Genomic DNA, 11,421 nt, shown 5'->3' with positions numbered 1-11,421 from the left:
TAAAGAATGTCTACAAGTCCCAGTACCTGAAAACAAAGGTATGTTTAATCAGTTATTTTATGACTTTGTACAGAGATGAACCACAGCACTGTCTGACTTTTTAGATCCCTTTACTGATTATGATATCAAAACTCATTGTAAGTATTCATCAAGGACTCAAGGATTCAAGGATTCAAGGATTCAAGGATTCTTTATTGTCATTACAACACATGTTGGTACATGGGAAGGAACGAAATTGGTTTCTATGGTACCGATTCAAACCATAAGTAAAAAAAGTATAAATATAGAATATAGAATACAATTAGCTAAGTGTTGTACAAAATAGCAGGTGTGTATAAATATAGGCGGTAAAAGTATCAACACTAAAAGTTAACTGCAATGAATGACCAAGGATAGTTTTTTCCCCAATTACAAATCCATAAACCTTAGTGCCTCCATTAAGAATATAGAGAATAAGGTAACATGGTGTAACTTAACATCATAAATTATATTGATGATTTTCTGAGCAGTCATTTAATACTTTGGTTAACTTACTACTAAATAACAACTAGAACCTGTAACATAACCTGATTTATTATTTCATTCATTAATAAAGTATTGTCATGTTATACCTGAGTAATGTTAATGGAAATCTACCTGGTTTAGTTTTATAGATCTAGATGTGCAGATACAAACTGCCAGAAAGCAGTCCTGCCATGCTAGCTTTTAGTATCTGCTCTACAAGGACTTTGATAAGTTCTTGTGGAAAACACAACGGATGAGGAAACAACAGCAACATCCAGGCTCTGACCACCAACCACCAATCAGACAAAACTCACTGGAATAGTCCAGATACAGAAGCTGCTGTCTGGTTGATTGGAGGTCTGAAAAAAGGCAGATCTTTTAGTTGAGATGTTTGTGAATAGTGGTTGTGCTGCTGTGGTAGGATGTTTTACTTTTACAAGGTGTCTCTGTTTAAAGAATTAAACACTTCTGATGATCTGGTTTGAACTTTTTGAATGAAGCCATATTTTGGGAAAGAAAGTACAACGTTGTAATGCACCAACATATTTCATGCAAATCTATTCATGTAATGGACATCAATGATTGTGTCAAAGCATCATTAGAGCCCTTATTACGAGTTAATGTTTGCTGTGCAACAGTGAAAGTAGCAGGACATGTTTGTCAAGAGGTAAGAGACAAGTGTTTCTGGTAATGTTAGCTAAACACAAATGATTGAAAGGGTGCAGTGGCCAAAAAAGTCTTGATTGGTCTGTTCTCTAAGCTGTGGTTGCTGAACATTATTTTTTTATTTTTCATTAAACATAGATGGAGGAGTTTAGTGTGGCTATAGGTGTTCCAATGAACTGCATCTTCCCTGTGAAAAACTACAGTGAAGAAATCGACCTCAACAGTGACATTGACTGCCTGATCCTGAGTACCCTGAAGGACATCATCCACTGTGGAGATGACTACATCAAATCACAAAATGAAGCATCAGAGTGACGCGACTGAGCACAACAAAAAGGTCCTGAAACCACACGATCAATAAAGTATATCTATCTATCTATCTATCTATCTATCTATCTATCTATCTATCTATGGCAATGCTACATATTAAGATTATAGATGAATAAATATAGTAAGTAGATGTAATTCACATAAGGCATGAAATATGTGTCAAGACTTTCTGCATTGTGGAACATTTACATACACAGTAAATGAACATCCATAGCATTCAAGCCCTTGCTACATAAGCTTGCACAATACTAATTAATCTTATCTAACACTAAATCTGGTGTCTCATGTAACATTCCTGCAATGAATCAGAAGGGGCAATTAATTTAATGTCAACTAGCAATGATTGTCAGAGATGAAGATGAGAGTGAGTTTAGCTACAGAGACAGAATAGACTACATGTGTTCAGAGTCTGAAAGAGCCTGTTGAGGAGAAATAAAAGTGGTGGAATTATAAAAACAGAAAGCCTTTAACAGCAACATACATTTAAACATTGCTGAGGCTTTTCCTCGTTGGATATTCTGAAATTAGAGAAGTGACTGAAGGACAGTAGACTGGAAGCAGACACTACATGTTGACAGAGATTCACAGTTATTCTCACTTCCAGAAGAGGGAGACAAACGTTCTGCAGAGTTAAACTGTCTTACATTCAGCAGAGGACACTGTATACATATAGAAACTACTGGCTACATCATATAATCACAGTCTTATGCTGTAACACATTATTCAATGTAACAAGTTGGTGCAAATAATAATAAACTGCGTTTGAACTGAAGAAGAAAACTTTGAAGAGACATTAGGAATTGACACGTCTGGGGCAATTCCAACCATATGTTAATCTCTCCTGTCTCTGCTCCCCTGATGATCAGTTTCCTGATCAAACTCCTTTGTCTATCCTCCCCATCTCCTGTCCCCTGCTGATCAGAGCCTTGATCATGCTACCTGAGTGTCACCCCTTTGTCCCCTTGTCCTTTTGTTTTGATCATGTCTGGGAGCCACCTCTGCCTCCTACTGAGTTCACCCTCCTGTGTAAAGTTGCCCTCAACTGACCAATATACATCCACTATACGATCTAATCAGGAACTGTCTGCAACCACACCTGGGGACAGGGTATATCTGCTCTGGCCCTACATTCAGGGTCAGTCTCTGGTCTCAGAACCACTCTGTGTTGGTAGGCTCACCATGACCTGGAACTCCAATAAACCTCCACCACTTCAGCAAACTTGGAACTAAGACTTGGACTGTTTTTTTCCTTCAACAGAACCTTCACCTCAGTATGATTAGTATTACCATTCAATTGCATATTCCTGTTTATCATACATTCTTCTTATTAAAAAGATAAATTACACATTTATGTGCAGAGCTAAGTTTGAATGTTGTGTTAACTCTCAGCCACCAGTAAATGCTACTAATTTTACCTCTAACGTACATCAGTGTCAATCTGGAACATTTCAGTCATGGTGGAGTTGGTTACTGCTCACTTGATTGTACTGACAATCACACACAAACACATTTAACTAAAAAAAAAACACTCAACAAACAAATAAAGACTTGTGATAAAAGTGAAAGCAAAAAAAGTTTCCATAGTTGTGACAATAAATCCATGAATGTTTTCATAATTCATATTTGTCTACAGAGGAATAAGGGGAAGTACGATAAATCATGTGACAAAAGTGAAAACAAAATCAGTAAAAGGAGGAAGACTTCATACTGTCTGTCTGACACATCTGTATTTGTAACAGTCTGTGTCTCTAACATCAGTGAGGAGGCTCAGCACACCGAAGGTAAGATGTTTCTGTGATGTTCAGAGTCAGATTTAATGTTGATTCTGTTGATACTGGTCATCAAACAGAGTAAAGGAGATAAAGTGTTTCTGGAAGAAGTTAGTTAGTTTTTTTCTAAACGTGTTCCACCTCCACGTTGGTGTACTTAAAAATGTAATTATGTATATTACTTTAGTTGATGATATATTGAATGACATTTTTGTAAAATGATTCTTCTTTCAACTGTGAAACATCATCTTTCTTCTTGTCTGAATCTGAGCAGACAGTATATCTCTGTACACTTTCATCAAGCTATAGTATAGTAATACTAAGAAGAACACGTATAAAAGTTTTCATAGCTGTGACAATTAATCCATCAATGTTTTCATAACTCATATTTGTCTAAAGAGAATTAGGGAAACTGATAAGTCATGTGACAAAAGTGAAAGTAGACGCAGTAAAGGGAAGAGGACTTCATACTGTCTGTAGGATACACTAGTATTTCTGACAGTCTGTGTCTCTATCAGTGCAAAGCACACTGAAGGTAGGATGTTTCTATCAGTTTTAAGGTTGATTCTGTTAATATTGGTTATCAAACAGAGTAAAGGAGAGAAAGATGAAGTGTTTATGGCCATTACTTTTGCAGCACTTTGAATCATAAAAACATTTGCAAATTATGTATTATTAATGTGTTAATCATTTACTTTATGCTGCCACTCATTTTGATACCAGGCAAAACAAAATAATTTCTTCAAAGATCAGCTCAGACTAAATGCTTTGCTTTGTAGGAATGGGAGGATCTGCTTCTAAATCTGATCCACCTCCATCTCCACGTAAGTTTACTTAAAAACAGAATCCAGTTGATCACACATTGAATCACATTTTTGTACAATGATCCTTCTTCTTTCTTCAACATGTGACTTATTAGTTCTGGATAAACCATGGAGGCAAATAAATTGGGGGTAAGTATGTTTACACTCCACAGAAAATTGCTTTGTTTTCTCTCATTTCCTGTTACAGTAACATCCAAGATAATGGCGACTAAATGAGTCTCCTTCCATGAGCAGGGATACACAGGCTGATCTACGCTATCTCAACAACTACAAACCTCAGATTGAGGATCTGCAGCTCAGGATTCTTCTTCATGGACCTGTCGGAGCTGGAAAGTCAAGTTTCATCAACTCTGTCAAAAGTGTCTTACAAGAAAGAATGTGCCGTCAGGCTTTTGTGGATAACATGTCTCATGGCTGTTCCACTAAAAAGGTACAGGGGAATTCTGATTGTGTCAAAAACAGCAAGCATGTAAAGTTTTAGATTTGAAGTCAGCCGGGGTGTTATTAAGGAAGCTGCCCCCAGCCAACTATCTTATGAAAGAGCTCACAAACTTTTTATCCTACATAATTCCAATATCAACATCAGTCAATAAACTGTGTGTATACCCCAACATCAGTAATGTACAAGGTGCTGATGCCAATGCTGACAGCCTATTTATTTAGTCTTAGTCTTCAGATAAAAATGTTTAAGTCTTAATCACATTTTTTGTCATTTTCAACTTTTTATAGTTTTAGTCGACAAAAGTCATTGCAGTTTGTCAAACTAGTGATCTGAGTTTTTCTCCCTTTAGACCAGTTTAATGAAGCTTCTGTCTGTAGAAGAAATGTGAATCCAGGTAACAGGCTGGATCAACCTCACAGGAAAAGTGGTTGTTGAGGTTAATGAGGTTATATATGGTAATTTTCATCATTATCTTTGTTAACAAAATTAACACTGGAGCTATTGTTCAATGTCATTGGTGCCACTCTCCTCGTGAATATGTAGTACAGAGTAGTTTGAATCAAGACGCCTCATTGTGCAAAACTAGAAAACAAGTTTATATGTCAAGTTTGTCTCTTAACATGATCAAACATTCCCGGTAAGTGTGTTAATATAAATATATATGGATTCACTGCTTTGTGAGCACGGGAGGCATTAACCATAGAATTAAACGTAGGCTGCCTTCACATGCCACATTTCTTTGGGTTTCAGGTGAAATCACATGTGCACATTATCTTTGACTTCGCATCATTTTTTTCTGATAAATTATTCAATGGTTATCCTCATGACTTGTAAGAAAACATGGACGTGTATAATTTGTAGTGTGGGGCTATTTTTCCCTTAATAATAGCCTTAATGGAAGCACCTTTAAGAACATAAACTGAACCAGACAAGACAGGTATAATAACTGCATCTTTCTCTATGTGTGGTTCACAGTATACAACCTACAAGACTGAAAAGGGAGACCCAAACATCTTTTACCCTTTCGTCCTAAATGACATGATGGGCCTGAAACACATCGACAAGAGAAACAGAAAAATCCAAGTGAAAGATCTCAAACGGGTGATGAAGGGACACGTGAAAGACAACTATACAGTAAAGTCACCACATTTTTAAAATTCTCACATTAAGTAAAAAATAATAGTAATCTGTATTTCTGTATTTTATAAAATAATCCTAGTATATTGTCATGTGACTATATTTAATTATGTCTTTCAGTTCAATCCTGAATGTAAAATATCGAAGACTGATCCATGCTACAACAATGATCCAACAGCCAATGACAAAGTGCACATTCTGGTTTGTGTCATTGATGCAAACACAGCACATCTGATGAAGCCTGATGTTGTGGAGACACTACGGGACATCAGAGATGAAGCCAGAGAACTGGGTGAGACAAGAATGACTGTTTATTACATTTCATTTTGGGTTTCTTGAAAAACTTCTAAAGAGAGTATAACACAGTTATCTGAGTATCTTCATAGAGAACGTCAGCTGTGGTGAAGTAATGGTTCACTTGTGTGTCTTGTGTTTCCTCCGAGCAGGCATTCCTCAAGTGGCTATTGTCACCAAAATTGATGAGGCCTGTCCTGAGATCGAGAAAGACATAAAGAATGTCTACAGGAGCAAAGTGCTACAGGAAAGGGTAAATTCCTACAATCATTCAGTAGTTCAGTATAAAGCTCTCATTTGATCTGAACTCAGATCTGTAAAGTCTGAACTGAGATGTTGTGATTCTTCAAATGTAGATTCAGCAGTTCAGTGCAGATGTGGGCATCCCCCTTAACTGCATCTTCCCAGTGAAGAACTACCACTCAGAAAACAACCTGAACAACGACACTGATGCTCTCATCCTGAACACCCTGAGACAGATCATCACTGTTGCAGATGATGCCATCAACAGAAACAACTGAGCTTAAGTCTGGATACTTGCTTGCCATGATAAACTGATAATGTGTGTGTGAAACACTGTGTTGTGTTGAAACCATTACAGTACAGCTACAGCAGTCAACTTTAGATTATCCTTAAGATATGATGAGAATATAGTCAATGATATACTTTCCAGACATATCGTCAGTATTTAGCGTTTGTGTGCAAAGTGGTCTCTAAAATATCTTTCCTCTGGTAATGTCAAAATATACACAACTACATAAAAAGTAAGACATCTATAACAGGATTAATGGGATGATACAAATAAAAACATGGAATCTGTCTGAGGTTGAATATATGTAGCATTATTAAAGACTTGCAACAAGCTGATGTACAGTCTTTTTAATGTTCTGTGTAAACATGAGCCATTGTATTATTTTTTTATTTAAATTTATAGTTTTGTGGGTCAGATTGAACCTCAACATGAAGGCTTTTGTACATACAGGTAAACCATGCATTTACCATCTCCCACACTTAAACTGTACATTAAATATCTATGCTACTCATGCAAAACCTAAGACCAGCGTGGATACAGAAGTAACTGGATCATTTGTTTTTGGTAAAATTTCAATCAAAAGTACATTTATAAAAATAATTGTAGTAAGTATGTTATTAGTAGTCTTTCCTTTGTAAGAAAAATAGAATTACAGCTTAAGGACAATTGTTGAAGTTGCTTGATAGTATTACAGTCCCCAGTGACTCAGTACAGAGAGGGTTGGAGAACTTTTCTTTGAAGTGACTTTATTATCTGGGAGTAGGAAAGAGGTTGAGGAAGAGAGAAGTACCAGATGTAGTTGCATGCTTTTACTTCTCTTCAGGAAAGAAGTGAAGGAAGCAGGGGTTTGCATTAACCGAATATTTTCCGTCACTGAGTGTTTTTTTAAAGTGTGACGGAAAAATCTGAAGGTCATCTGTCATTTTGAGAGATTGCAATTCACACCCCTGACCACTTGGTGGCGAGTGACGTTATTAATGTGCTCATCTCTAATCGCAGTTTTCGTTCCAAACATTGTGGAACTTTTGTCAGTGCACGATTTCCTGGTACACCGATTACACTGATGCACACGTCAGAGCTCGGATAATGGAGGAATCGGATGAAAGCAAGTTGCTATGTTGATGGAAGACAAATTTTATACAAAACAACTACCTGATGGAAGCCTTGATAAAAGCAGAGTTTTGTGTAAATTGTGCAAGAAAAGAGTTTGCATACCACAGAAGCACTTCAACCCAACGATAACATCTAAATGCAAAGCATGTTGCAGTGAGCACAGAAACCACCGGAGCTGTTAGCGCTAGCAGTCCTGGTCCGAGTACAGACGAGACGTGTTGGTGACCCAAACAGTTTTTGTTTCTTTGTGTGTTTTACCATTTAATAAATTTATATTGAATGTTATGAATATTAATTAAAAATTGAATGAAAATTAAATGCTATTGAATATGTCATTATTATTATTTTAAAATTCAGTAATACACAGGATAAGATGTTATAATCCCTTGTGCCAAAATCCCAGGCAAAACACATTTAGAGGCCCTGTTCAGCTAAGAGACCCTACCAAACCTATGGTCATATAATATGACAATTAACCTATAATCTACATAAACTAAGTAAAAGCTGCTGGCTTGTAAACCCATTGAGCAGCATAGTTCAGACATTGTAAAACATAAACTAACTAACCGCTGCTGGCTTGTATGGCCCGCTCAGCAGCTAACCATAGCTACCACGTAACAAGAAGACAACAGCAGTATGCAGCATGTCATTGGGGTTTTCAAGTGGGCACCTCCTTTCACCGATGTTTCGTTAAGTTAGGCCCACGACACCTCGAGAAGGCTTAACAGTGACTTCCAGCGTCCTGGAGTCACCCCCCTCCACACCGCCACTGCACAACCCTGTTTCCCTCACCATTCGATGTCTATCAACAGCTAATATAGTAACAACCATGAGCCAAACAAACAAATCTACCATGATTCGCCCCGTTGATGCGGGCCGAAAACACGTAACAAACAAATCGCTGAACAAACAAATCGCGTAACAAACAAATCGAGGCCTACATGCGGCCTTCCTTACCTTAGCTAGTTCCCCAGCTAGCATGCTTCCTGCGCACCCATAACCAGTCGCTCGCTCTCTCTGCTGCCCGGGACATGTTGCTAACCGCAGTCCTCTGGCTCCTTCCCCGTATGCCCAGCTCACTCAGCAGAGCAATCACCGACTTTGCCACAAATCCACGGCAACCCACTTCTACCGGGCGGACATAAGCCTTCCATCCATTCTGCTCTGCATCTGCTGCTAACTCTGCATACTTAGCTCTTTTTCGCTCATTAGCCTCCTCAACTCTATCTTCCCACGGGACAGTCAGCTCTATGAAATAAACTACTTTCTCTGGCTCAGACCACAACAGCAGATCTGGCCGTAGTCGAGTGCTAACTATCTCAGCTGGAATAACCAGTTGTCCATTTAAATCCGCTCTCATCTGCCAGGCTCCTCCTACTCTTAGCTGTCCCGTGTTATGCCTGATGCCTGCTGGTCTAGCCTTTTCTCCCTCCCGTACAAACTTAATACATCTATTCCCTCTGTTAACGGCCATGGAATTTGAATTCACCCGTTTTTCCTCAATTACAGCTGCTAAACATTTCAGTACCTGATTGTGACGCCAGGTGTAACGTCCTTGGGAGAGACTAACCTTACAACCTGTCAGAATATGTCTAAGCGTGCAGACACAAGTGCACAGTGGGCAGGCAGCATCCTCACCTACCCACTGGTTTAGGTTCTGGGGAGTTGGCAGCACATCATAAGTAGCCCCTAACATAAATCTAATCCTGCTAGCCTCCATGCTCCAAAGCTCTCTCCACTTCAACTTCCTTTTCTCCACACTCTCCCAGTTCACCCACTGACCCTGCTTAGCCTGCGACACTGCCTTAGAGCATCTAACTGCTTCCTCCTGCTTCTGTACTTCTTCCACTACCATCTTTCTCCTTTCTACTGCTGATGCCTTGCTCCACAGAGGTTTCCCTGCACACAGCCCTAGGCCTCCACGCCCTTGCTGTACATGACCTATGATATCCCTATGCTTAAGAGCTGTCTGTGCTTGCTGCACTGCCTCTTTTGCCTTCCACTTCCTCCCTGTCTTAATAGTAGGCGCTACACTCCTAACCACTGGATCCTTTGACTGAGTAAGAGTCATTTCCAGTCTAACTTTAGCACACTTAAACTCCTCTGTTAAGCTGGTAACTGGGAGCTCCAGAATGCCTTTCCCATACAAGGCTGTGTCACTTAAGCAGCGTGGGACACCAAGCCACTTTCTGATAAATGAATTAATCATTCTTTCTAACTTTTCTACCTTTGAAAGGGCAACCTCATACACCGTCAGCGGCCACATTAGCCGAGGCAGTAAACCAAATTGCCAAAACCACAATTTTAACTTCCCTGGTAGCCCTGACCGGTCTATGCTTGAAATGCCTTGAATCATTTCCTGCCTCAACCCTTCAAACTGCGCCTTATCACTAAGACTTGTATCATACTATCTTCCCAAGCTCTTCACTGGCTTTTCCAGCACTGTGGGAACTACCTCATCATTTATAACAAACTTCTTATCTACTATCTTTCCTTTAACAATAGAAATACTCCTAGATTTAATAGGCTTCACTTTCATCCTAGCCCACTGCAGGTTGCTATTTAGCTTATCCAGCAATCTTCTGGTACACGGAGCGGTTGACGTTGCTGTCGTCATGTCGTCCATGTAAGCCCTAATCGGGGGGAGGCGAAGCCCTCCCTGCAGCCTTTCTCCACCTACCACCCATTTGGAAGCCCTAATAATGACCTCCATTGCCATTGTAAAGGCTAGTGGAGAGATTGTACACCCTGCCATGATGCCTACCTCCAGCTGCTGCCATGCTGTAGTGTACTCTGCTGTGGTAAAGCAGAGTTGAATGTCTAAAAAGTAGGCTTTGACTAAGTTTTTTATACTACCTGGAACTCTAAAGTAGTCAAATGCTTCCCATAACAAACTATGTGGCACTGACCCAAAAGCATTAGCCAGGTCTAAGAATACAACATGCAGGTCTGTCTTCTCTTGCTTTGCTGACTGAATTTGGTGCCAAATCATACTGGTGTGCTCTAAGCATCCAGAGAAGCCGGGGATCCCAGCCTTTTGCACTGACGTATCAACTAGCCTGTTTTTCACCAAGTAACTAGACAACCTCTGTGCCACAACACTGAAGAAAATCTTTCCCTCAACATTAAGTAGACTAATTGGTCTAAACTGGCTTATTTCCAATGAGTCCTTCTCTTTGGGAATAAAAATCCCCCCTGCCCTGCGCCATGCCTTGGGAATAACCTGTTTCTTCCATACTACTTTCATCAATTTCCACAGGAACCTCAACACATCTGGTGCACTCTCATACAGCCGGTAGGGGACCCCACTAGGTCCCGGGGCTGAAGAGGCTCTTGCACGTCTTACCACTTCTTGAACCTCTTTCCACCTTAGTGGGCTGTCATCACACTGGCTAACTATTTCACCAATTGGTGGAATATCAGAGGGTAGTGCCAACTTTCTAAACCTGTCCGTATCTTTATGCACCTCCTCCAAGTACTCCTCAAGCTTCTCTTTTGGTACCGTGAGGCTACCATTCTTTTCCTTACTAAATAGTGACTTCACAAACCTAAATGGGTCCTTATAAAATGCTAATCTAGCTCGCTCTTTCCTTTTCCTATTTTTCCTAATGTTCTCCGCCCTTCTTAATCCTGCCAATCGCTTCCTAACATCTGCCTGTAAACAATCAATACCTTCCTTCTCTTCAACCGTAGCTTTCCTCCACTGCTTCTTAAGGAGTCTCCTCTCCTGTACGAGCCTATCGATCTCTTGCTGACCCCTCGATCTAACCACCTGTCCCTCTTGATTCTTCTGTTTCTCAACCACACCAA

At 39.7% G+C, this 11,421-nt stretch overlaps 1 protein-coding gene across 1 annotated transcript; it reads left to right on the top strand.

Annotated features, from left to right (window-relative positions):
- Positions 1-5,312: 5,312 nt before the first annotated feature.
- On the top strand, positions 5,313-6,731 carry LOC311499765 (interferon-induced protein 44-like). The gene is made up of 4 exons (XM_084560889.1): positions 5,313-5,669; positions 5,793-5,964; positions 6,119-6,219; positions 6,323-6,731. The coding sequence occupies exons 1-4, from the start codon at positions 5,496-5,498 to the stop codon at positions 6,485-6,487; spliced, it is 612 nt and encodes a 203-aa protein (XP_084417015.1). The 5' UTR covers positions 5,313-5,495; the 3' UTR covers positions 6,488-6,731.
- Positions 6,732-11,421: the final 4,690 nt, after the last annotated feature.

The sequence above is a fragment of the Chelon labrosus genome (assembly GCF_963514085.1).
Source record: "Chelon labrosus genome assembly, chromosome: 14".
Lineage (NCBI taxonomy): Eukaryota > Metazoa > Chordata > Actinopteri > Mugiliformes > Mugilidae > Chelon > Chelon labrosus.
The sequence above is the reverse complement of the archived record's forward strand: the minus strand, read 5'-3'. Positions and strand labels throughout refer to the sequence as shown.

What these genes read in the sequence shown, in the direction of transcription:
- LOC311499765 (XM_084560889.1), top strand. Translation starts at nt 5,496, where the DNA reads ATGTGTGGTTCACAGTATACAACCTACAAGACTGAAAAGGGAGACCCA. An exon ending in AGATGAAGCCAGAGAACTGG is followed by an intron (nt 5,965 to 6,118) that starts GTGAGACAAGAA and finishes TCCTCCGAGCAG; the next exon opens with GCATTCCTCAAGTGGCTATT. An exon ending in GCAAAGTGCTACAGGAAAGG is followed by an intron (nt 6,220 to 6,322) that starts GTAAATTCCTAC and finishes CTTCAAATGTAG; the next exon opens with ATTCAGCAGTTCAGTGCAGA.